A 27,678-nucleotide genomic window follows, 5' to 3' on the forward strand; every position below is an offset into this window, starting at 1 on the left:
TATGGAATGGGTGTAAGACTTGGTAGCAGGAGAAAATGGGTTTGGTTAATGGATATTTAATGGCCCTATAATCTATCCTTTCCTTGAAAGTTTTTGAAAAAAGTGGAAAGATCATTTTGTTGCATTTCCCCTATTCTTGTTCTTAAAAGAACAACAAATCACAAGCCCTACAAATGGCTTGTACTGAACTTTTACATTTGAATTAAAGATTGTTAAACATGGGAAAAAAAATTTGTTCTGATTAGTTAGCCTGAAGAACTTTCATTAACATTTTTGTAACAAGCCTGGAGGAAACAATTTCTCTCAGTCTTCATTTATCTTGAAATGCTTTTACTTCTTCATTTCCGAAGGACAATTTACTACACGCGAGACTCCTTGTTGTCATCTTTTTTTAGGACTTTGAATTCATCATCCCACCATATATGGCCTCCATTGCATCTAAGAAGTCCACTGTAACTTCATCAAGGTTGCTTTTCTTCTGCTGTTGTTAAATTTTCCCTTGTCTCTCATTTTCAATCATTTAACTATGATATGTCTTCTTATGAGTCATTTTGTGCTTATTTTAGTTGGAGTTTATTGAGTTCCTTCTGTGTGACTATCAATGTCAAAAGTTTTCAGTCATTATTTCTTCAAATATTTTTCTATCCTATTCTCTTTTCATTTTTCTTTTGGTATTCCCCATATATGTATGTTGGTGTGCAGTTCATGGTTGTCTGAAAATCGATTCTATTCATTTTCTTTCCACTTTCCAAGTGTGTAATCTCTATTGCTTTATCTTCAGTATAAGGAATTGTTTCCTCCTTAGTGAATCATTTCCGTTAGCATATAAGCATTGTATACATTTTTTTTTTTTTTTTTTTTTTTTTTTTTTTTTTTGAGGAATACCAGGGATTGAACCCTGGAGGGTGCTTACCCAATGAGCCACATCCCCTTCCTCTTTCTATTTTTTGAGACAGGGGTCTTGCTAAATTGCTGAGGCTGGCTTTGAACTTGTGATCCTCCTGCCTCAGCCTCCTGAGTCGCTAGGATTATCAATATGCACCACCATACCAAGTGCATTGTGCAAATTCTGCCATCTTTAAAAAATTACTTTCTAACACCATAGCCCCTCCAACTATTACCTCATATCTCTGCTCTACACTTTACACCAAAACTCTTCAAAAGACATTTACTTCTTCTACTCAATCCCACTTTAATTAAAATTTCATCTCCACTGTTTTATCAAAATTGCATTCGTTATATATATTTGATATATTGCCAAATTAGATTTCACAATATTCTATTGAGGATCTTTGTTTCTATGCTTATGAGGGATATGGTCAATTTTCTTTTATTATCCTGTCTTGTCACAACTCTTTTAAAATGGAAACTAGATTTTGTTGTTGCCGTAGTTATTTGAGGGTTTGTTTGTTTGTTTGGTTGGTTGGTTGGTTGGTTTTGTCTTGTTTCATTTTGGAACCAGGGATTGAACCCAGGGATGCTTAACCACCAAATCACATCCCCAGCCTTCCTTATTTTTTATTTTTGAGACAGGGTCTTACTAAGTTGGTTACAGCCTTACTAAATTGCTGAGGTAGGCTTTGAACCTGTGATCCTCCTGCCACAGCCTCCCAAGCCCCTGGGATTATAGTCATGCACCATGATGCCCAGTTTGGGGTTTTGTTTGTTTTGTTTTGGTTTGGTTTGGCTTTTTATTTTTTAATATGTAACCACTGCTAAGCACAGTGGTGCACAACTGTAATACCATCTACTCGGGAGGCTGAGGCAGGATGATTGCAAGTTTGAGACCAGCATGGATAACTTAGACTGGTCTAAAATTTTTAAAAAACTGAAGATATAGCTCAGTGGTAGAGCACCTCTAGATTCAATCATTCCTGTGAGTGTGTGTCTGTGTGTGTGTGTGATCAAATATTCTGTAATTACAATGAAGGATTTTATTCTTCATATTAAAGTAGGTTTCCTCAATGAGACAAGTCAGTAGTCAGGCTATGTGATGCTTGACTGTGGATAAAACCACTGGCCCCTCCTGAGCCTATATATATCATGTATATAGGGATGATGGTGGAGTATGTTCTTTTGAGACCTTTAATAAATTTAGTCAGAGACTTCATATATTCATATATGTAGTAACATGTCACTTAACAAGGAGGATACATTCTGCAAAATGCTTTGTTAGGCAATTTCATCTTTGCACATGACTGAGTGTACCTACACAAACCTAGATGGCATAGGTCAATCAAGAGATGTGACTGTTGCAGGGTAACATAAAACTTTTAATTTTTTTTTTTTTTTTAAAGTGGCACATACCTATGGTCCAAGCTACTAGGGAAGCTGAAGCAGGAAGACCCCCTAAATCCAGAAGTTGAAGGCCATCCTGGGCAACAGGTGGGACTCTGCCTCAAAAAAATAAAATAAAAAAGTTCAGGGCGGCAAGTTCCCAGTTGTGTTCTTAAGTCTTTTCTGGAACGTGAAGGAGCCATGCCCTCACAGAGGGGACCACTGACTGGGATTCTGGGGTCTTTGGTGATACCTGCCTTCTTTCTTCAGCACTGTCCCCAACCTCCAGCTATATTTGGGGACAGTGACTCACAGGACACCAATTCGCCCTTTATCTCCTGTTGAATGCAGGTTTCTCCACTCGGAGAGGAAGTAACTCTGCTTCTGCTTGACTTCTGGTTTTGTTTTGTTTTTTGCTTCTGGTAATTGGAATTTTGTATTGAAGAGGTTCGATTTTGTCTGCTTACAATTGGGCCACTTTTCTCCTTGCCTGAGTTTACTCATCAGCGTCCGTTTGTCCGTCTGTTGTTTGCTTGTTTAATACATATTTTGATCCCAGGTTTTGAGACAATTGCTAGGTAAAATAAGGAGAAACAATCCTAATGATGTTATTTGTGGGGTTAGCGTTAGGGTTAGGTTTAGGGTGAGGGTTAAGGAGGGTGGTAAGAATGGAGGAAGGAAGGACTGTATAGAGGGAAAAGAGGGGTGGGAGGGGTGGGAGGGTAAGGAAAAAAAATAACAGAATGAATCAAACAACATTACCCTATGTAAATTTATGATTACACAAATGGTATGCCTTGACTCCATGTACAAATAGAGAAACAACATGTATCCCATTTGTTTACAATAAAAAAAAATCTAAAAAAAAAAAAAAGTGTCTATGGACAAAAAAAAAAAAAAAAAAAAAAAGATGTTATTTGTGAAAGGATCTCGTGAGTGCGTTCACCAGAAGCTGTGAAGCCTGCAGTTCAATCGTTCTCACTGGTGAACTGGTGAATGCAGTTTTGCACTGCAAAGGTGTTATGTTAGTTGTTTCCCACACAATTAAGTGATTCCTCAAACACGTCACTGAACTCCAAAATGAATTATGTCTCTATTTGGATTTAATGAAATTTCTGATGTTACTGAAATTTCCATATTAACATGTTTTCCTTTTCCAAAACAAGATCTGCTGGTGAGAGGAAATGACTGTCTGGTTTTATTATAGTTTATAAATTAATAAACAGGATATTTAATTCTGTTACAAAAAGGGGGGGTTGGGGACATAGCTCAGTGGGTAAGCACTGCTGGGTTCAATTCCTGGTACCAGATATAATAATAACAAAATAAAACGATAAATAGTAAATACATAAACCTGTAACATGATACTTTATTAAGTATCATGTACTATACATAATTTCAAGGGTTGGAGATGTAGCCGAATTGCTAGAGCTCTTGCCTAGCATGTACAAAGCCCTGAGTTCAATCCCCAAGCCCGCCAAAAACAAAAAGAACAACAATTTCATTTGCTGTGCTTTTATGACTAGCACCACAGATCTGCTTATGCAAGCATCACCACAAATACAAGAGTAATGTGTTATGCTATGCCACTGTGATGGTTAAAATGTCAATGGGAGAGTTATTTGCAGCTTCATAATGACCTTATGGAACCACCTTGTATATGTGGTCCATTGTTGACTGAGACATTATGCAATGCATGACCATGGGTGTGCATGTACATATGAATGACAGGGATTATCACTAACATGACACCAGCTAACATTTATGTGCTTTATATTAAGCATCTAGCAGTCCCCTAAGCACTTTATAACAGTATCTCCTTTAAACAAAAAACAACAAAAAAATTTTTTTGCACAAGGTAGATGCTTTGACAGGCTATATAACTTGCAAATAATTTTACAAAATATTTAAAGAAAGCTATATCTTGCTCTATAACTTCAAAGCTTATGTTCTTAATAGCTGACATACAGCTTTTAGACATTACTCAATAACCTATTTTTTCACTCAACATGGCTACTCCATTCTATTTACAAGTTGTATCATATTTCAGTAGTAGATGGTATTTTCAAGAGTTGCAATATCTCCCATTCAATATGCTCTTTTTGAAATGTGCCTCTGATACTCCTCCCAAGAAGTGTGGTCCATGCTTTCTCCCCCAAGAAATTAAGTTGATTTGACTATGGAGGAAGTGACACTAATTTCTGATGCTAGGTCTCAACAGGCATCACTGGCCAGGCATGGTGGTGCACACATTTAATCCCAATGGCTCAGAAGGTTGAATCACAATTAAAAGTTCAAAGACAGCCTTGGCAATATAGTAAGGCCCTAACCAACTTAGGCCCTGTGTCAAAATAAAATTAAAAATAGGGCTGGGGATGCAGCTTAGTGGTTAAACGCCCCTGGGTTCAATTCTCAGTAACAAAAAAAAAAAAAAAAAAAAAAACAGGCAACACTTTCTCTTGTCAATTCCTGGAACCCAATTGCCATAACATGAGAAAGCCCAAGTAGCCACACTGAAAAGTCATTTGTAAAGCTGGGCATGGATGACCATGCTTATAGTATCAGCAAAATTCAGGAAGCTGAAGCAGAAGAATCACTTGGGTCCAAGAGTTCAAGTACAACATGAGCAACATAGTGAGATCCAGGCACTCAAAAAAAAAAAAAAGGCCACGTATGAGGTGTTCCTACTCATCAGAACTAGCTGAGGTTCTGGCCAATAGTATCGACTACCAAATTTGTCTTCGGATCAGTGTTCTCTAATAGAAACATGTAAATTAGAAACATGTAAATAATATACATATGTGGTTACATACATAATTTGAAGTGTTGTAGTAGCCTCATTTAAAAATCAATTTTAATGTATTTAATTTAGTCAGGCATAGTGGCATATACCTTAATCCCAGGGGCTCAGGAAGATGAAGCAGGAGGATTACAAATTCAAAACTAGCCTCAGCAACTTAACAAGACTGTCACAAAATTAAAAATAAATAAATGAATAAAGAAAGAAAAGAAAAAAATTAAGGGATGGGGATGCGACTCAGTGGCTAACTGTCCCAGGTTCAATTCCTGGTATTAGAAAAAAAAATTATTTATTTACATATATTTTTTTAATTAAACATATCCAAAATATCATTGCAACATGTAATTAACATTTTAAAAGTTAAGACTTTAGTTTCCTTTTTTATAGTCTTCAAAATCTGATACACATAATTAAGACTCATCTCATCTTGATTCAGACTAGCCTTTTTGAATTGCTTAACAACCACTTATGACTACTGAATTGTGGCATTTGAGATAATCCAACAGTCAACTCCAGCCTTGTATTAAACCAGGCATAGTTGCACATGCCTATAATCCCAGCACCTCCTGAGCCTCAGGCATGGAAGTCTGCAAGTTTGAGGCCAGTCTCAGCAATTCAGTGCAGCCCTAAGCAACTCAGTAAGATCCCGTCTCAAAATAAACATAAAAAGGGATAGGAATGTGGCTCAGTGGATAAGCACCCATGGGTTCAATTCCCTGTACCAAGAAAAAACCATATTATAGAAGATAAATGAACATATGCTTGATTAAATGTTTCAAAGACTAAAACCAAAGTAAAATAAAATTTCACTTCATCACACTAATACATCCTTCTCAAAGGTAACTACTATCAAAGTTTGGCTTTTGAGTCATGCTGGGACGGCGAGCCTGCTCGCTAGCGCGGTCGCTGCTGAGTCTGCGGCAGCAAGACTGGAAAGAGAAGGGTGGGAGTGTGGGGGGCATCCGCAGTTTGATCAGCACCGCTGCTGCCATGGCCCCAATCAAGACCCACCTGCCTCGGTTTGTGAAGCAGGTTGAGGGCTAAAGGACAAGGGGGGTGCAGATGGTGGCATGTCTGAGTGTGAATGATGTCTTTGTGACTGGAGGGTGGGGCCGCGCCCTCAAAAGGCAAGGTTCGCCTCCTGGCTGACCCCACTGGTGCCTTTGGGAAGGAGACAAGACTTATTACTAGATGATTCGTTGGGAATCGCTGGCTCAAGAGGTTCTCCATGGTGAGAGGATGGCAGAGTGAAGGCCCTTAACATAGAACCCCACCACACAGGCCTAACCTGTAGCTTGGCCCCCAACATCCTCTCGCAGCTTTGAGGAGCTAGCCTGGACATACTCCCTCTAACCTCCTGTCTCACCTGTGATTAAACACTTCTGGCTCAGGGATGGGGCTGTGGTTCAGTGGTAGGGCGCTCGCCTAGCACATATGAGGTACTCGGTTTGATCTTCACGCCACATAAAAATAAAGAGGTATTGAGTCCACCTACAACTAAAATAATTTTTAAAAAACACTTCTGGCTCAAAAAAAAGAAGCTTGGCTTTTGATAGGTCTTTCTGAATATATATAATGTATATGTATAGGTAGTTAAAAAAAAAAGTCTCATTTTTAAAATGTAAATACCATAATATAGTGGGGATCAAACTCAAGGCTCACTTGCAAGGCAAGAACTGGTCTACAACTGAGCTACACCTCCAGTCCCAACAACTTGCTTTGCTAACCAAATTTATGAGAAAACTGCTCACCGGTCTAAGTCCAAAGAATGGACTAAGAGACACAAGGCACATCAAAAAGGGAAGCTTTACTTTAATGACCATGTTGCAAAATCAGGTGCCTGGTGGTCAGAGACCCCAAGATTGGGTACAACCAGTGTTTCATCCCTAGATTCCTCCCCCATTGGCTAAGCACTGTGGGGTGCACAATCTTCCCAAACATTACTGAATTTTTACTGTCTCCTACTGGGTAGTTTAAAGAAATATACCTTGGTTGTCCCCAACTTCTTTTGTTCTCTTGTGAAAGGAAAGTTCCCTTGGATTGAGTGCCTTTTTGGTATGCAGAGTTTATCTCTGTTGGCTAGGTTCAGGGGGAGGGTCCTCCTCTTCTGTTTGTCAGGGGACTGTGAATTTTTACTCTGGTGTTAACTACTTGTAATTTTTTATACTGCTCAGCCTTCTAGTTACCTTTCTTATATCCCAAGACATTTTACATTTAAAGCTAAATACTATACTTTGAAAATGGACCAATGGGATTTTCTATTTCTCACAAAGGTATCACAGGGGTTGTCTATTACTATATTCAGAGTTCTACCCCATTCTTTTCAATTGGTACATAGTATTCTTTTGTAACTTCCCATGTTGATAGACACTGAGATTCTTTAAATACTTCACTCCTACAAACCACACTACAATGAACATCCTCACAAGTGACTTCTCCCAGAGGTACAGAATATTTTTGTCAAATGTATAATTTATTGAATGTCTCCTCTAATGATCAGAAGGAATAAACCACTCCTGTGAGTTACCACACTAACTTTAGATGGCTCTTTCTTATGAATTTTCTTATGTTGTTTAAGGGCTGAACTCTGGGGAAAGGCTTTCTTTCACACATTCATTACATTTAGGTTTTTCTCCAGTATGGAGTCTCTGATGCTCAACAAAGCCTACGTTGTGCCAAAACACCTTCCCACATTTCTTACAGTGATAGGGGTTTTCTCCAGTATGAATTCTCTGATGTCCAGTAAGGGTTGAGGTCTTCATGAAAACTTTCCCAGTCATTACACTGATAGGGTTTATTTCCACTGAGTCTTTTGATGGCGAGCAAAAGATAAGCTGTACCTGAGTTTCCCACATTTACTATAATGATAGGGCTTCTCTCCTGTATGCATTCTTTGATGTCTAATAGTAGTTGAGTTCGTCCTAAAGGCTTTTCAACATTCATTACACCTATATGGTTTCTTACTGGTATGGATTTTTTGGTGTTCCAACACAGTTGAGTAATGCCTGAAAGCTTTCCCACATGAATTACATTTAAAAGGTTTCTCTCCAGTATGTATTCTTTTATGCTGAGTAAGGTATGAAGTCTGAGCAAAGGCTTTCCCACAGATGTTACATTTGTAGGGTTTCTGGCCACTGTGAATTACCTGATGTCTTAAAAGGATAGAATTCTTTCTGAAAGCTTTTCCACATTCATTGCATTTATGGGATTTTTCTTTAGATTCATTCTTCTGATGGTTAATAAATGTTGATTGCTTCTTGAAGAATTTCCCACATTCAAGACATCTATAAGGTTGACTGCCTACATGAATTTGATTATGATTTAAAAGAGATGAACTGCTCATAAAAGCTATCCCACATTCTTTACACTTATATGGTTTCTCACTAGTATGGTTTCTCTGGTGGCTAATAAAGGAAGTGTTATATTTGAAGACTTTCCCACATTCCTTGCATTTATAGGGTTTCTTCTCCCTGGAGTTTCTGCCCTCCCAATCCAGGCCTCTTTCCATCATGAGAGTTTCTGCTTGCTCTCTCAGAACAGAACCTTCAGAAGGATTTTGCCTTAGGGCTGACATCTTTGTTTCAAAGCGGTACTCTTGAACTGAAAGAAAAATTTAAGAATGCAATAAGCACCTAAGAAAATAACACAGGAAATGGCTAAAAACAAAACAAAAACAAAAAAGAATGTGAGGATAAATACAAATTTGGGAGGAAAACAAAGTATCACAAAGCAAGCCGTGATAACTAAACTCTTGTCAGTAGGACGCTCTGAGAACTTGAGAATTACATTTCTCTGAGAATTCAACAATAAGCCAAATTTACTGTCTCAGAGGACAAAAAAAATTGAACCAAAACAGGTCTCAGGCCAATAATTTATTATAACAATCTAAATTTCTAACAAGGTGAACTATGTGGTTTTCCTCTAGTTGCTTACAAAGTATAGTTAAAAGACCCAACAGAAACTATGCAAAATGATTTTGACAAGAATGTTTTAAGAAAATAAATGTAGTCAAACTTGTGAAAACAACAATCATTGACCAATTCTTTTACTGAATGCATTTGGGGGAGGGAGTGGGGATACTGGGGACTGAACGGAGGGGATTCATTGAACTACATCCCAGTTCTTTTTATTTTTTATTTTGAGAGAGCATCTCCCTAAATTGCTGAGGCTGGCCTCAAACTTATATCTCCTGCCTCAGTCTCACAAGTCACTGGGATTACAGGTGTGTGCCACTGCACCTGGCATGAAAACATTTTTTCCTTACAAAAATAATGTAGTTATCAGTAGATATTATACCTGCACATATTATATCTATAGATATTATGCCCACAATGTATCCTCACTTGTATTTATATATTTACATTTATTAGTCTGGAGAAAAAGTATATACATCAGATACTAAAGCTTAAGACTTATTTTTCAAGGAAATGTAAATTAAAGGTAAAGCTTGGTAACATAAAACCCAGATCTTCCAATGACCTTTGATTGTATATACATTTAACATGTAATGATTAGGCTGGGGATGCAGCTTAGTTGGTAGAGTGCTTGCCTCACAAACACAAGGCCCTGGGTTCAATTCCCAGCACAAAAAAAAAAAAAAAAAAAAAACATGTAATGATTAAACGAGAGAAATATCCAAGGTACTGACTGCAAAGTAGGTGAAGTTAAATTAGTTATACGAGCCAGGCATGATGGGGCATGCCAGTATTTCCAGCAGCTCAGGAGGCTGACACAGGAGGATGGAGAGTTCAAAGCCAGTCTCAGCAAAAGCAAGGCACTTAGCAACTCAGTGAGAACCTGTCACTAAATAAAATATAAAATAGGGCTGGAGATGTGGCCCAGTGCAAGTGAGTTCAATCCCTAGTATCAGAAAAAAAAAAAAAAAAAATTAGTTATATTAAGAGAAAGGCAACATATGGACATTTGTTTTGTGACAAAGGTAGCCACACAAATTGGTGAGGAAAAGGAAACTTCATTAGCACACTTTTTGGGAGAAATACTACACTTGAACTCTACCTCATACCATGCAAAAAAATCCTTTCTAAAAGAATGGTATATCTAAATGTAAAAGACAAACAATAAAGCTTCTAGAAATCAACAAAGGATAATACTTTATAAACACGGGGAAAGGAAATAAATATAAAAAATAAATATAAATATGAAAATAAATATAGGAAGGACACAAAAATCAATGACAAAAAAGGGAAATGAATGTTAAATTGGGAAAAACTCCTATTCATCATAAATCCATTAACAGTGAAAGTGCAAACCACAGAGAGAAATGATACCACACATGTAATCAAGAATGGGCATTTTGACAGAATAATACAGTGATACAGCCACATCAATGTTTATAACAGCTCAATTCACAATAACTAAGCTATGGAACCAAATTTCAACAGATGAATGGATAAGGAAAATGTGGTACGCATACACAATGGAATATTCTCAGCCACAAAGAATGAAATTTTGGCATTTGCCAGTAAATGGATGGAACTGGAGAATTACCCACTGGTATATTAGAATAATGTAATACACCATGACCACGTGGAGTTCTATAAAAATGCAAAGTCACTGAGAATGAAATTTACCATATTAACAGATCAAAAAGGAAAAAACACATCATTTCTGTAAATGCTGAAAAAGCACTTAATAAAAATCAGCAATCATGCTTGATTTAAAAATATAAAAATTTCTTGGGAGGATAGGGCACACACCTATAATTGCAGGAATCTGGGAGACCCAAGCAGGAGGATGTCAAGTTTAGGGCCAGCCTAAGCAACTTAGTAAGGCTCTAAGCAATTTAGTGAGACCTTGTCTCAAAATAAAAAATAAAAAGGGATGGGATAAGCAACCCTGGGTTCAATCCCCAGTACCAAAAAAATTAAATAAAGATTAAAAAATAAAACTAAAATTTTTTAATAAAAGTTGTGAGTTAAATGTCCTTTACATACCATATATGTATCCAAACCTAACAGCCAACTCAACTAAAAAACCCTAGACACAATCCACTAAAGATGCAAAAAGACCAGCATAACCATCATTACCATTCTTGTTGACAATACAAAGTAAAAGAAAATATTAAGTAAACCTTTTTTAAAGATTTACAATATGGCCAGGCATGGTGGCTCACACCTGCAATCCCAGCAGCTCAGGAGGCTAAGGCAGGAGAATCATGAGCTGAGCCAGACTCAGCACTTGGTGAGACACTACCTCAAAATAAAATATAAAAAGGGTTGGGGATGTGGCTCAGTTGAGACCCATGGTTTCAATTCCCAGTACCAAAATTTAAAAAAATAAAAAGTCTACTAGAAAATGGATTACAATTGAATGATACAAGGACGTGCCTTAGTACACTGCTTGGCATATTGTAAACAATAGATTAGCTAGCACTATTATTACTATTGTTATTCACTCATTATCTCAAATAAATCTTTGCCCTTGAGTAGATCCTGTATTTCCACATTCAACATTTTCCTTTAATTCTCTTAGGTAGTACTGGTAACAAGTTTCCAATTTTGGTTTTTGATTCGGATTGAATTCCCAATCTGCTACCTTGCACATAGTAAGTAGGTGCTCAGTAAATACACATCAACTGAATGATACTCGTGTTTTCAATTATAACCCCAAGTAGATATTTTTTAAAACACCAAAAAAAAAAAAGAAAATGGATTACATAGGTTACACATCTGTAAATTCAACCATAGGTTACACATCTGTAAATTCAACCAATTATGAATAGAAAATAATATTTGCATCTGTACTGAACACATATAAACTTTTTTCCTTATTATTATTCCCTAAAACAATATAGTATAAAAACTGTTTACATAACATTATATTGTGTATTATAAAAAATATAGAAAAGATTTAAATTATATAGAAGGATGTGCACAGTTTATATGCAAATATCATATTATTTTATGTATGGGACTTGAGCTTCAAAGGATTTTGGTATCTGTGTGTGGATGGGGCAGGTTGTCCTGTGCCCAATGCCTTGCTGATACCAAGTGATCACTGTACATATATTATGGTACATCCATAAGATGGAACACCACACAGTATTACAAAGAAAATGAGCTGGGCGAGGCCTATAACCCCAACAACTCAGGAAGCTGAGGCAGGAGGATTACAAGTTCAAGCACATCCTTAGCAACTTAGTGAGGCCCTAAGCAACTCAGCAAGACCCTGTCTCTAACAAAATATAAAAAAAAAAAGGCTGGGGATGTGGTGGGCACACTGCTTAAGCACCCCTGGTTTCAATCACTTGTACCAAAAAAACAAACACATATTCACACAGAGCATACATCGTATCTAGAAATTTCCACATGAAGTTTATACAGGATGCCTCTGGAGAGGGAAACTGTGTGATTAGAAAGGTATGTGAAGGATACTGCACAGCATTTAAACCATCTGAATGTTATACCATAAGCATTTCTAAAATCAAACAAATAGAGGGGAATCTGTGAAAAAGAAAAAATATCACAAACCGCCAAACAGTTCAGTCTTTGCATAAACATTTATTAGTCCTCTGAATGGATAAAAGAAATATCAGAGGTATCAAATAAATAAAGATAATATGTACTATAAAAAATATTAAAAAAAGAAATAGGGGCTGGGGCTATAGCTCAGAGGTAGAGCACTTGCCTGGCACGTGTGGGGCACTGGGTTTGATCCTCAGCACCACATAAAAATAAACATATTGCATCCATCTACAACTAAAAAGTACAAAAAAGAAAAAGAAAAAAGAAATATCAGGGTTTCCGGCTGCGCGCGGCGGGTTTGGACTTTTTGACTCCGGAGACGCGCTCTGCACATGGAGAGGAGGGTGGGCTGTGTGACCCTGCCCTTGAAACCCCCATGTTCGAGGAGCCTGAATGGACCGAGGCGGCCCCAGTAGCCGCGGGCCTTTGGCAGGTAACGCCACAGCCTCGGCCAGCTGCAACCTCACAAATCAAGGGCTCCAAGCGCCGCCAGCTTTTGGCCACATTACGGACCCTGGAAGCAGCATCTCTTTCCCAGCAACCCCCTGATAGCCTACCTGGCAGTGACTATGAAGAGGAGGAGGTGGTGGTAGAAAGGAAGAAGAAACACCCAAAGACCTTATTTGCCAGTTCCTCTACTAAAGTAGGGGGAAAAAGGAAGAAAAAATGTCAAAAACAGGGCCCACCTTGCAGTGACTCTGAGGACAAGGAAGTAGAAAGGAAGAAGTGCTGCAAACAAACTTTTGACAGTGATTCTGCTGAAAAAGAGAAGAGAAAGAGGAAATGCCAAAAACAGTCTCCTTCAAACCTAACCCAACACCTGGATAGTGTTGACCAAACAGATCACAAAACCTGGAAGAGTAGTGCTACAGATAACGTACCCAAACTGAGCCCTGGTTCTACTTCCCCTAAACAACCGCATACTTTGAGCCATAAGCAGTGGCGGAATCGGCAGAACAAGCGAAGACACAAAAACAAATTTCGTCCACCTCCAGCACCAGATGAGCTTCCTGCTAAAGCCTCTACAGAGGAGACAGAGGTGGCTCCTGCCCCTAGGCCAAACAGCCAAGAGACTCGGGCAGAAGCCCTATGAGCCCGCATGGCCCAACGGCTGGATGGGGCCCGATTTCGCTACCTCAATGAACAGCTATACTCAGAGCCCAGCAGTGCTGCACAGCATCTTTCAGGAAGACCCTGAGGCTTTTCTTCTCTATCATCGTGGCTTCCAGAGCCAAGTGACGAAGTGGCCACTGCAGCCAGTAGACCGCATTGCCAGGGATCTTCGCCAGCGGCCTGCATCCCTGGTAGTGGCTGACTTTGGCTGCGGGGATTGCCGTCTGGCTTCAAGTGTCCGCAACCCTGTGCACTGCTTTGACTTGGCCTCTCTGGACACCAGGGTCACTGTGTGTGACATGGCCCAGGTACCTCTGGAGGATGAATCTGTGGATGTGGCTGTAATTTGCCTTTCTCTGATGGGAACCAACATCAGGGACTTCCTGGAGGAAGCAAATCGAGTGCTGAAGCCAGGTGGTGTTCTGAAAGTGGCTGAGGTCAGCAGCCGCTTTGAGGATGTTCGGGCTTTTCTGGGGGCTGTGACCAAACTGGGCTTCAAGGTCATCTCCAAGGACCTGACGAACAGCCACTTCTTCTTGTTTGATTTTGAAAAGACTGGGCCCCCTCGTGTAGGGCCCAAGGCTCAACTCTCAGGCCTGAAACTTCAACCATGCCTGTACAAGCGCAGGTGACCTCTGGACATCCCTAAAACAGGAGGCAGGTTCAGAATTCTCAAGACTGTATCCAACTAGGTTGTGAGCCAAGACCTACTATTGCCTTCCCTCTGTCCCAAGAACAAACTGTGATAAAACCTGTGGCCCAACTCTACTCTAGTGAAATCTTCTCAGTTACAAGAAGCATAACATCCCTTGGACAAGCTAAGGAATAAGGAGTTTGCTGTGAGAAAAGGAAGATATCTGAAAAACAAAGATCTTTAGGCATCATGAAAACTAGTTGGTTTGGAATTGTAGGATCTCTGGATTTGGTTCTTCTTTCCATCTCTCAGAAGGCACATGGGCTTTTTGTCCTGATCTCTCCACTGTGCTCTCTCCTGATCTGTACTGACCAGTCCCTGCTTACCTTCTGGTTGTACAACTTCAGTCTACCCAGACCTTCAAGACTGCAGACAGGCAGCTCTTATATCACGGCAATTACAATCTTGGCCTACCATTTAGAGCTGGAAGTCATTTAATCTCTCAATATCACATTTCTTTCTTGGAAAATGGTAAAATTTCTGTCTTATAGCACAGTTGTCTGGGTTAACTGAGGAGGTCTATAGCCAGAACTGGAAACATAGGTGGTGCTCAATAAACTAACTTTGTCTATTGAAAAAAAAAAAAAAAAGAAAAAGAAATATCAGAGGAAATAGCTAGCTTTCATTACATCTAAATTATAAACATTCCACTTCAAATAACAACCAAAATTAAATCAGAAAGACAGAATAAGGAATACTGAGTTATTACTGTCAATGTATAAAGAATCTACACAAGAATCTGGGGGGAGAGGAAATTAAACTCAGCCAAAAAAAAAAAAGCATTCAAAACACTCCATCTCCTATAAATACTATTTGTTACTGTTTTTTTTCCCCATTAAGTACAGTTATAAAAGTTCCCCTGAAAATAATATAGGCAAAAGAATAATTTGAGGGCCAGGCACAGTGGTTCATACCTATAATCCCAGCACCTAGGGAGGCTGAGGCAAGAGAACCTCAAGTTCAAAGCCACCCTTAGCAACTTAACAAGGTCCTAAGCAACTTAGCAAGACCCTGACTCTAAATAAAAAATAAAAAGGGCAAGGTATGGAGACAACAGCCAGGCCCCGTAGGACCCCTGGCTGGACTGATTGAGCCCCGTCTCCAGGATCCCTCAGCCTGACTGATCACTCCCTCCCTGCCTCTGGGGCCCTCACATCGACTGACAGCTCCGTGCCGCCAGGACCCCCAGACCAACTGACTGCGCCCTATCACCAGGACCCCAGACCGTCTGATTGCACCTGGCCTCCAGATTCCCACAACTACACCAAACACACCAGACCTCCAGGACCCCTGTCGGAACAACTGCATCCCAACTCCAGGACCTCCAGCTGACCACGTCCAACCCTGAGCTGCAGCACCCCATTTGCCAACACATTTAGAAGCCAGAGCGGCCATCTTGGATAATCCTGGAAGCCATAGCTCCGATCTTTGGGTGGGGCAAATCCCATCCTGCAATGCCTGCTGGACGCTTGAAGCTCATTGTCAGATACCTTTCATGCATCAGGCTACTGAACACTGGGAGGTTTCATTAGTATATGACTGTTATACAGTAGATTTTCTTTTTTCTCCTTTTAAAAAAAATTTGTTTTTATTTCTTTACTTTTCTTGCTCTCTTTTCCTTTTGTTTACCTGTTCCCTCAGAGTCTCTTTCTCCCTTTTTTGCATGCTAACATCCAATTGCTTTTGATTACACTCTCACCCTTTCTATTTTCTAGAACTTCTGTATATTCCTTTCTTATCCCATTAACAGCCACATTCTACATCCCTCTGCATCCTTTTTGTCCTCCATTAGAAACTGCAGACATTATTGCAAACCTGTTTGTTATAACGAAGATAATATTTGAACTCATTTTGTTTATTATGACAATTTTGTTATTGTCCCCATAGGGGCTATTGGTCTAGGGTTGCATAGTGTCTGATTTGGGCACTGCTAATATTGATCTCCCCTTAAAGAAAGGGTTTTGGAAACCTATAGGGCCACTATAAGCCTATAGGGGGAAATCTGCAACTGCACTGCTAGAGAAGAAGATACATGAACGACATGAAAAAACAAGGGAAGAAAATGATCCAAACAAATCTAGATTCTATAGTAATAGAATCCAATGACAGTATGTTAGAAGAAATGCCAGAAAAGGACTTCAGATTATACATGATTAAGATGATTCGCGAAGCAAAGGATGAGATAACAGAGCAAATGCAGGCAATGAATGATAATACCAATAAGCTGAAAGAGCACCTGTAGGAAGCAAAAGATCATTTCAACAAAGAGATAGAGATTCTCAAAAAAAAAAACAAACGGAAATCCTTGAAATGAAGGAGACAATAAACCAAATAAAAAAACTCAATGGAAAGCATCACCAACAGACTAGACCACTTGGAAGACAGAACCTCAGACAATGAAGACAAAATATTTAATCTTGAAAATAAAGTCACCCAAACAGAGAAGATGGTAAGAAATCATGAACAGAATCTCCACTAACTATGGGACATTATGAAAAGACCAAATTTAAGAATTATTGGGATTGAGGAAGGCACAGAGATACAAACCAAAGGAATGAACAACCTATTCAATGAAATAATATCAGAAAATTTCCCAAACCTGAAGAATGAAATGGGAAATCAAATACAAGAGGCTTACAGAACACCAAATGCACAGAATCACAACAGATCCTCACCAGGGCACATTATAATGAAAATGCCTAACATTCAAAATAAAGATAGAAAAGCATCAGATTACATATAGGGGGAAACCAATATGGATAGCAGCAGACTTCTCAACCCAGACTCTAAAAGCTAGAAGGGCCTGAAACAACATATTTCAAGCTCTGAAAGAACATGGTTGCCAACCAAGAATCCTATACCCAGCAAAACTAACCTTCAGATTTGAAGATGAAATAAAATCCTTCCATGGTAAACAAAAGTTAAAAGAATTTACAAATAGAAATTCTGCACTACAGAATGTTCTCAACAAAATATTCCATGAGGAGGAAATGAAAAACAACAATAGAGATCAGCAAAGGGAGGAACTACCTTAGAGAAAAACCACTCAAAGGAGAAACCAAGCCAACTTAAAAACCAAAAACAAGCCAAATGACTGGGAATACAAATCATTTCTCAATAATAACCCTGAACGTTAATGGCCTAAACTCATCAATCAAAAGACATAGACTGGCAGAATGGATTAAAAAGAAAGACCCAACAATATGCTGCCTGCAAGAGACTCATCTCATAGAAAAAGACATCCACAGACTAAAGGTGAAAGGATGGGAAAAAAACCTACCACGCACATGGACTCAGTAAAAAAGCGGGGGTTTCCATCCTTATTATCAGATAAAGTGAACTTCAAGCCAAAGTTAGTCAGAAGGGATAAAGAAGGACATTTCATACTGCTTAAGGGAACCATAAATCGGAAGACCTTACGATGGTAAATATTTATGCCCCAAACAATGGTGCATCCCTGTACATCAAACAAATCCTTCTCAATTTCAAGAATCACATAGACCACAACACAATAATTCTGGGCGACGTTAACGCACCGCTGTCACCACTAGATAGATCTTCCAAACAAAATCCAACCAAAGAAACCATAGAACTCAATAACACAATCAATAACCTAGACTTAATAGACATATATAGAATATTCCATCCATCAATGTGGACACACTTTCTTCTCAGCAGCACATGGAACCTTCTCGAAAACAGACCATGTGTTATGCCACAAAGCACCCCTTATGAAACAAAAAAAATAGAGATACTGCCTTGTGATCTATCAGATCATAATGGACTGAGAGTAGAAATCAGTGACAAAATAAAAAAGGGAAATTACTCCAACACTTGGAGACTAAATAATATGCTATTGAATGAAACATGGATAACAAAAAACATCATGGAGGAGATTAAAAAATTCTTAGAGGTCAATGAGAACGATGATACAACATATCAAAATCTCTGGGACACTATGAAAGCGGTACTAAGAGGAAAATTCATTGCATGGAGTGCATTCCAGAAAAGAATGAAAAGTCAACAACTAAATGACCTAACATTACAGCTCAAAGCCCTAGAAAAAGAAGAACAGCTACTTTTGTAGTAGAAGACAGGAAATAATTAAAATCAGAGCTGAAACCAATGAAATTGAAACAAAAGAAACTGTTCAAAAAATTGACAAAACAAAAAGTTGGTTCTTTGAGAAAGTAAACAGAATAGATAAACCCTTAGCCACACTAACAAAGAGAAGGAGAGAGAAGACTCAAATTACTAAAATACATGATGCAAAAGGAAGTATCACGACAGACACCACTGAGATACAGAACACAAAGAGAAGCTACTTTCAAAATCTGTATTCCAACAAAATAGAAACTATCGAAGACATTGACAAATTTCTAGAGACTTATGCTCCTCCCAAACTGAACCAGGAGGACGTACACGATTTAAACAGATCAGTATCAAGCAATGAAATAGAAGAAGCCATTAAAAATCTACCATCCAAGAAAAGCCCAGGACCAGACAGATTCTCAGCCGAGTTCTTCAAAGAAGAACTCATTCCAATACTTCTCAGAGTATTCCAGAAAATAGAAAAGGAGGGTACCCTACCAAACTCATTCTATGAAGCTAATATCATCCTCATACCCAAACCAGGAAAAGACACATCAAGGAAAGAAAATTTTAGACCAGTATCCCTGATGAATATAGATGCAAAGATCCTTAACAAAATATCGACAAACCGTATCCAAAAACATATTAAGAAAATTGTGCACCACGATCAAGTGGAGTTCATTCCTGGAATGCAAGGATGGTTCAACATTTGTAAATCAATAAACGTAATCCATCATGTCAATACACTTAAGGATAAGAATCATATGTTATTTCAATTGACGCAGAAAAAGCGTTTGACAATATACAACACCCCTTCATGCTCAAAACACTAGAAAAAACAGGGATAGTAGGAACATACCTCAACGTTGTAAAGGCTATTTATGCTAAGCCCATGGCCAACATCATTCAAAATGGAGAAAAACTGAAACCATTCCCTTTAAAAATGGGAACAAGACAGGGATGTCCTCTTTCCCCACTTCTATACAACATTGTCCTCGAAACTCTAGCCAGAGCAATTAGGCAGACTAAAGAAATTAAAGGGATACGAATAGGAAAAGAGGAACTTAAGCTGTCACTATTTGCGGATGACATGATTCTATATTTAGAGGATCCAAAAACCTCCTCCAGAAAACTTCTAGACCTTATCAATGAATTCAGCAAAATAGCAGGCTATAAAATCAACACACATAAATCTAAAGCATTTTTATATGCAAGCAACGAAACAGCTGAAAGGGAAATGAGGAAAACAACTCCATTTGCAATAGCCTCAAAAAAAATAAAATACTTGGGCATCCATCTAAGCAAAGAGGTAAAAGATCTCTACAATGAAAACTACAAAACATTGAAGAAAGAAATTAAGGAAGACCTTAGAAGATGGAAAGATCTCCCATGTTCTTGGATAGGCAGAATTAATATTGTCAGAATGGCCATACTACCAAAAGTGCTATACAGATTCAATGCAATTCCAACTAAAATCCCAATGACGGACCTCACAGAAATACAGCAAGCAATCATGAAATTCATCTGGAAGAATAAGAAACCCAGATAGCTAAAGCAATCCTTAGTAGGAAAAATGAAACAGAGGGTATCACAATACCAGAACTTCAACTACACTACAAAGCAATAGTAACAAAAACAGCATGGTGTTGGCACCAAAATAGACAGGTAGATCAATGGTACAGAATAGAGGACACGGACACAAACCCAAATAAATACAATTTTCTCATACTAGACAAAGGTGCCAAAAATATGCAATGGAGAAAAGATAGCCTCTTCAACAAATGGTGCTGGGAAAACTGGAAATCCATATGCAACAAAATGGAACTAAACCCCTATCTCTCACCCTGCACAAAACTCAACTCACAATGGATCAAGGACCTTGGAATCAGACCAGAGACCCTGCATCTTATAGAAGAAAAAGTAGGTCCAAATCTTCACCTTGTTGGTCTAGGATCAGACTTCCTTAACAGGACTCCCATAGCACAAGAAATAAAAGCAAGAATCAACCACTGGGATAGATTCAAACTAAAAAGCTTTCTCTCAGCAAAGGAAACTATCAGCAATGCGAAGAAAGAGCCTACAGAGTGGGAGAATCTCTTTGCCACTCATACTTCAGATACAGCACTCATTTCCAGAATCTATAAAGAACTCAAAAAACTCTACACCAAGAATACAAATAATCCAATCAACAAATGAGCTAAGGATATGAACAGACACTTCACAGAAGAAGATCTACAAGCAATCAACAAACATATTAAGAAATGTTCACCATCTTTAGTAATAAGAGAAATGCAGCTGGGGAGATAGCTCAGCTGGTAGAGTGCTCGCCTCGCAAGCACAAGGCCCTGAGTTCGATCCCCAGTACTGCAAAAAAAAAAAAAAAATAAGAGACATGCAAACCAAAACTACACTAAGATTCCATCTCACCCCAATTAGAATGGCGATTATCAAGAATACAAGCAACAATAGGTGTTGGAGAGGATGTGGGGAAAAAGGTACACTCATACATTGCTGGTGGGGCTGCAAATTAGTGCAGCCACTCTGGAAAGCAGTGTGGAGATTCCTTAGAAAACTTGGAATGAACCTACCATTTGACCCAGCTATCCCACTCCTCCGCCTATACCCAAAGGACTTAAAATCAGCATACTACAGAGATACAGCCACACCAATGTTCATAGCTGCTCAATTCACAATAGCCAGACTGTGGAACCAACCTAGATGCCCTTCAATTGATGAATGGATAAAGAAATTGTGATATATGTATATGTGATATATGTATATATATGTATACATATATATACACACAATGGAATATTACTCAGCTATAAAGAATAATAAAATTATGGCATTTGCAGGCAAATGGATGAAATTGGGGAATATCATGTTAAGTGAGATAAACAAATCTAAGAAATCCAAAAGGTGAATAATCTCACTGATAAGTGGATGATGACACGTAATGGGGGGTGGGAGGGGACCAAGAATTAAGGAGGAACTGTAAAGAGGGAAAAGAGAGGTGGGAGGGCTGGGGGGGAAGGAAAAAAATAACAGAATGAATCAAACATCATTACCCTATGTAAATGTATGAATTTGCAAATGGTATGCTGTTACTCCATGTACAAACAGAAACAACATGTATCCCATTTGTTTACAATAAAAATTTTTTAAAAAAATGGAAATCAAATACAGAATAAAAATTTAAAAATGTAAAAAAAAAAAAAAGAAAACAAAAAAATTAGTATCTTCAATGGGTTCATTTAGGTATAGAATTCTACGCCTTTTAAACACAAATTAAGATCTGTATACCCACTAGAATGGTCAAAACTGAAAAGGCGGAGAACACATTATCATGTGTAATGATAATTCACCAATAAAAATGGTTTTAAAAAAAGACACACACACAAAAAAAAGGGCAAGGTATGTGGCTCAGTAATTAAGTGTCCCTGAGTACATCCCTGGTGCACCTCCCCCTAAAAAAATAAAGAATAATTTGAGATTTAGAGGAAGGAATACTGGCAGGATAAATATTTTAGGTGAGAAACACATTAATGTTTAAAGATTGAGAAATGAACTAAGACAAAGAGAAAGTGGTATACAGAAATATATGCAAAGTATACAGAGGAAAAAAATGAAAATACTTCCCCAAAAGTTTGCTTGCCAAAACCAGCAATTACCTGAGAATAAGGAAACTATTCTTATATTTGGAATCTCTCACTGCCACTAGAAAGTGGTATATAGTCATTTAACAAGCTAACCATGAGAAATTTTGTAATGGATCGAGAATGGACAGAAGGTAGAAAGAAACAATAGATATAATATTATAGATACAATAAGATGCCTGAAACAGGTTAGCTGGGCTTTAGCTCTGTGGTGGAACAAATGCTTACTATGTACAAAGCCCAGGGTTCAGCCCCGCAGCACCAAAACAACCAAAAAAGAAAACTAAAGAAATTGAGAATCTGGGGCTGGTTTATAGCTAGCTCAGATGGTAGAGTGCCTGCCTCGCAAGCACAAAGTCCTGGGTTCAATCCCCAGCACACTGAGAAAAAAAAAAAAAAAAGAAATTGAGAATTTCAGGGCAGAAGTAATGGGACTGAGGCCCTCATGAAAGAACAGCTCTCCACAGAAGAATGGGAAGGGAAATGGCAAGTTGCTTGACATAAGGATGACATTAAAAGAGAAAACAACTAGCAAGTGCAAGGCCTGGCATCAATCTTCAGCACCACAAACAAACAAAAACTCAAAAACAAAACAAACAAAAGAGAACCCTCAAAAAAAGGAAACTAGTACTAAGTGGCCTGGTCCTTGTGTACAACAATGGGCACTCGGAAATGAACTTTCTGCCCAAATACCCACTCCTTGCTGTTCCGTATAAACTGCTACTGGAAATGGTTTCTGCCTTACTCACCTGCATGAATACCTGAGAGAACCGCTTGCACCTCCATCCAAGGCTCCACTCCTTGCTCCAATTGAGTAATTAGTTTGGGTTTGGAAGAGAGAAGACCTATTTGTAGAGAAAGAAAAAGAAAATGACCATGGTTATGAGCCCAAGGAATCATCCCAGATCTCAATGTCAACTGGAAGGTCTATAGAAAACACAATGGGTCAGGGAGGCCTAGAAGATAGTTTTAAGCATACCCAAATCATATAGTAACACAACTGTAGGAAAGAAAGTCAATTAGAAAACTGGATCCTCCTTGTAGATAAGAAACTCCTATATTTGGAGGCAGATAAGTTTTGTTTTGTTTTTTTATGAATTCAAATAATTTATTCTTGCTGATTACTCATCATACCATAGAGAATAATACAATATTAAAATATATCATCCTCAGTAAATTAATCTTCACCTAGAAAATGTAACTTTTAATAGGGAAAATACAGCATTTAGAAATTGAATTGAAAAATACAAATTTTATGAAAAATGTAAGCATTTTTAGAATGGGAATTATAAAAGTCAATGCTGAAGAAAATTATTTCATATAATATGTATCTTAAAATATTGTGAAAAATATCCTTTAATGTCATGAAAGAATACCTGAATTTTTTTTTTTTTTTTTTCTTTTTGGGGTAGGGAATGAATCCAGGACCTTACGTGTGTTGGACCAGCACTCTACCACTGGGCTATATCCCCAGCCCACCTGCACTCCTTTAAAACTACTAGTTGGTAACATCAACAAGAGAACACATTTACAATTTAACACTGCAATTATCTGCCAAATAATTAGGATAGAACAAATGTTGTATATTCCTTAGGTTGAATATTATATACTTTTTAAAACACAGGTTTTTTCATTTGATCTTGTAAACTGGACTACACATGTAAATTAAACCCACTTGGAAACATTTTTCTTCCAGCCCTGAAAATCCATTCAAATGCCTTTATCCATAGTCACCTGTAACCAAAGGAAATTAGTGTTTGTGGCCTTAATAGCTTGTACAACTTAATATATTTGAAGGTGTGATGAAGTGGCTCCATCATTCCATTTGTTTACACGGTCTGAAATCACAGTTCGGCAAAGTGGACATGTTTTCTCTCAGTAGAACCATAAGGTAATGCACTCTTCACAAAATATATGCTGACAGATAAGAAGAATTGGCTTCTGAAATTCAGCTTGACATATTGAACAAATATCATCCACATCTGAACACTGTCTCTTGCTGGCAGCCACGCCGTAACTTGGTCGTGTAAAAAATATTTGCAAAACCTGCCTGAAAGTTTTCAGATGTCCAAAGAAGTCCAGAAGTTTTAGTATGAGGTAGAGTAAAGCCAGCAATATCCCAAGACTCCATCTAGTTGCATTACCGAATTCCCCATAGCTTATAAGGTAACGAAACCAAATTGGTATGGGAACAAAAGTTCGGTAATACTGACACAGTTCTTCTAAAAGCATATACCAGTAACCCTTTGATTTAAAAGGCATGATGAAAGGAGGCACCAATAAAACAAGGCATTTTAAACCCATGAAGAGGAATTTCAGAACGAAGTCTGTAATTCCAACAATCCAAAGTACTTTCCAGAAGCTCAAGTGATCCAGTGTAGGATTTAAGAAAATTAAGCTGTAATAAAGTGACTGAGAATGAAAGGTATAATACAAAAGAACAGATGATCCTGCTAAGAATACCAATAACCAAGCACATTGAATCTTTGAGGATCTTTCTCTTAGAAAAACCTGATTTACAATGCTTTTGTTTGCACACATAAAAGTTGTTAGCAGCCCAATTCCAAGAGAAATGCCTGTTATATGCTGCATAACAAGTTTGACACCCAGAATCAAAATATATGGAAGACTTTTCTGCAGCCACTTGAAAAGATAGCGGAATTCTGAGAAGGAGCTACTTCCATGTTCCCCAGACTCTGTGGTAGTATCCTCAGGCTGCCTTGCTTCACTGTGGGAGTGACTCCGGAAACGACTATGTGCACACCCATGGGTACAGCTATGGACACTTGACCTTATATTTCTGGAGCTTGGATTTTCAGCATATTCTTTAGGTATGGGGTTAATCTGGATATGAACATCTCCAGAATGAAGACAAGAACCTTCTCCTGTCAGTCTTGTATGGGTACACTGGAAGGCTGAGACATCCTCACCACTTGCAGTTCCTGGAGGACTGTGTAGCTGGTTACGGTTGGTTTACATGGCCCTTAGATACTTTTTCTCTAATCCAGATTTCTTTGCTTCAAGGCTCTGTCTCCTCTCAAGACCGGGAGCGGACGGAGGCCTCGGCAGCGACAGCAGGAACAGCAGCCCCCGCCGCCCCCAGCCCTCCAGTCAGAGCCATCACGCTCAGACCCCACCACCAGCAACTCGGCCCAGCTCGGCGGCGGCGCCCGCGCCGGCAGATAAATTTTAACATGGAAAAGTCAGAGAACCAGAGAACTGACCTAGCCTGAACAACATTATCCACCTTAAATTCTATGACTCTGACCTTCCTGAGGAGTGGAAGGAAGACAGACTCCAAGATCTAAGCCTATATTTTGTTTTGTTTTATTCTGTTTAAGTCATTTAAGATTTTTTAATATCCCAAACTATGTACCCTATGAAAACAAAGTTGTCCAATAAACCAATTCTGAGTTAAGAAGAAAGCTATCCTTACCCACAGACACCATATTCTCATAGTTCTCCATCATCACATCCCTGTACAAGGCCTGCTGAACAGCATCCAGGTGTCTCCACTCCAGCTGAGTAAAGGCCACAATGATATCCTCAAATGTCAATGATTCCTGCAAAACAAAAACTAGTTCTGGGGCTGGGGATATAGCTCATTTGGTAGAGTGCTTGCCTAGCATGCATAAGGCCCTGGGTTCAATCCCCAGCACCACCAAAAAAAAAAAAAAAAGAGAAAAAGAAAAAAACTAGTTCTGCTCATCTAGGAACCACTTTTTACATCCACACCCCTGAGGCCTAAATCAAGATGACTTCACTAGAAAAGGAAAGCAAAAGGTTCAAGGCCAGCTTCTGGTAGTTCGGATTATGTTCCCAGCAATCAGGAAGCTAGAAAACTGGGTGGGGTGGCTATACCACCCACCATGGGATCTTCCAACATAGCAGTCATGCTTTTGGGGCCTGGTCTTTACTCATTCGACCCTTCACTGATGCTTGTTTTTATTGCCTCTTCTCTTTTCTCCATCACATTCTTACTATTCTACCCAGAGCCCTGCTTCATTTTTTATCCTGTAATTTCTTATTACCTAACAGGAGAGGCTTGTATTTACTGTCAGTATCCTGTCCAATGTGAGCTCCAGGAGGGTGAAGACTTCCTAAGTCACTGCTGGCTCCCTAGCCTAAAACACTGCCCAACACACAGAAGTGTTCAAGATTTGTTCAATCAACAAATGAATAGAAAGTAAAAGATATGGAAAGTGATACTGGCTTTCTCTCCAAAATTTTTAGGGAGTATGGTCTGACTCTGAAGAATTTTTTAAAAAGGAAGAAAAAGTTATTTTCCATAACAGCAACTCAAAATACACTAGATACAGTGCCAAGTTCTAAGACATATATCATAAGTCTGAATTTTCACAATTGTACTGAGTACTACTATAAATATTTTGTTTTGGAGTTTTGCTGTTGTTTTGCGGGGCTGAGAATTAAACCCATGACTTCGTATAGGAAAGTCAAGAGAGGCCTTCCCCTTCATGTATCATTCACCAATACTTTAGCCTCGGTGCTAAATGTGTCTACTTTCCATCTTCGATAAGTGTGTAAAATTCTTTTCCATTTCCAGCACGGTAGAAGTCAAGGGCAGCGAAAATCTATTTGGTGACTATGTAACGGTGGAGAAGAAAATGAAGGGATGAGAAAGAGAGATTGGACTGCCTCAGGTAGCTTGGTCCATACACAGAGCAGCGGACTTTCAGGTCAATGGGCATAAACCTCACCTCGCGGTGAAAAGCACTGAGATCTCCTAGGAAAAGGAAAGTGCAACTTGCCTGGATCTGGGGTCTTGGAAGTCTTGGGGCCATGTGTCCCCTGAACTAGTCTTCCAGGTAATGACAGAGAATCCTCCGTTAGCTAATCTGGGAAAGAAGAAAGTATAAAAAAGTCATTCCAAGTCCTACAGAAGAAAGGAAGCATGGGACAAGACCAGTCCACAACCCGCCCTACAAAAACAGGTGAACAAGTGAGTGAGGTTAAGTAAGAAAAAACACGACAGAGCTTCAAGCCAAGCACTTTTGCCAGTATACGTGGGAGGTCTGGCCAGAAACTCAATCTCCAGGCGGACTCAAGCCTCACGCTGCACAACTCCTGCCGTAGGGCCCTGCCCACACCCGCCGCCCCTTCCCAACCAGCCTGTCTCCTCTACCTGCCCCGAGAAAAGGAAGGGCTTACCCACCAACGCCTGGAGTTCTCAGGACCCGGGCTCCTCTGGACGGTCTGGCCGCGGAACTGGAAGGTGAGCTACCACCACCCGCGCGGTGCAGTTCGGTGAGAGGGGCGGCGGTCAGCCCCAGGCACGCAGGGCGGGAATAGGGGGAGCGGAAATGGCCGTAGAGGCCTCTGGGAAATGTAGTCTAAGTCAGAAGTCTTAGGTTCCCCATCCCAAACTGCAGATTGGCATCAACCCCTGGAGCTTTGAAAAATAAAGGAGGACTGGGAATGTAGCTCAGTGGGTGAAGCATTTACCTAGCATGGGTAAGGCTCTGGGTTTGGTCCTCAGGCCACAAAGAAAGTTAAACTATAAAAAATAGATAAAGGTCCCAGCTGGAGATTTAAAACTAATTG

The 27,678-nt window shown here is 39.1% G+C and overlaps 2 protein-coding genes and 1 pseudogene across 4 annotated transcripts; 1 reads left to right on the forward strand and 2 right to left on the reverse strand.

Moving 5' to 3' along the window:
- Positions 1–5,868: 5,868 nt before the first annotated feature.
- ZNF485 (zinc finger protein 485) lies at positions 5,869–27,064 on the reverse strand. 2 transcript variants are annotated; one of them, XM_079137607.1, is made up of 4 exons: positions 26,886–27,064; positions 25,553–25,679; positions 22,866–22,961; positions 5,869–8,677 (listed from the first exon to the last, which is right to left on the reverse strand). In XM_079137607.1, exons 1-4 carry the CDS (start codon positions 26,916–26,918, stop codon positions 8,010–8,012), a joined length of 924 nt encoding a protein of 307 aa, XP_078993733.1. In that variant the 5' UTR covers positions 26,919–27,064; the 3' UTR covers positions 5,869–8,009. The 2 variants fall into 2 exon arrangements, with proteins under 2 accessions (XP_078993733.1, XP_078993734.1); XM_079137608.1 differs by lacking the exon at positions 5,869–8,677 and adding an exon at positions 12,578–12,795 and having other exon boundaries at positions 26,886–27,044.
- LOC306659233 (ribosomal RNA-processing protein 8-like) lies at positions 12,861–14,950 on the forward strand. The gene is given in 3 exon segments (XM_079136649.1): positions 12,861–13,651; positions 13,655–13,737; positions 13,739–14,950. Coding segments are annotated over 3 exon segments (1,365 nt in total). The 5' UTR covers positions 12,861–12,937; the 3' UTR covers positions 14,307–14,950.
- On the reverse strand, positions 23,625–25,312 carry LOC306660264 (E3 ubiquitin-protein ligase RNFT1-like; annotated as a pseudogene). The gene is made up of 2 exons: positions 25,274–25,312; positions 23,625–25,221 (listed from the first exon to the last, which is right to left on the reverse strand). The product of its transcript is annotated as an E3 ubiquitin-protein ligase RNFT1-like (transcript).
- Positions 27,065–27,678: the final 614 nt, after the last annotated feature.

Source organism: Sciurus vulgaris, assembly GCF_902686455.1.
Source record: "Sciurus vulgaris genome assembly, chromosome: 4".
In the NCBI taxonomy this organism is placed as follows: domain Eukaryota; kingdom Metazoa; phylum Chordata; class Mammalia; order Rodentia; family Sciuridae; genus Sciurus; species Sciurus vulgaris.

Excerpts from the sequence above, each read along its gene's own strand:
- ZNF485 (XM_079137607.1), bottom strand. The coding sequence starts at position 26,918 with ATGGCCCCAAGACTTCCAAGACCCCAGATCCAG. Across the intron at positions 25,680-26,885 it reads TTCCAAGACCCCAGATCCAG|GAATCATTGACATTTGAGGA; the intron begins GCAAGTTGCACT and ends TTTGTTTTGCAG. Across the intron at positions 22,962-25,552 it reads TGAGAATATGGTGTCTGTGG|GTCTTCTCTCTTCCAAACCC; the intron begins GTAAGGATAGCT and ends CTCTACAAATAG.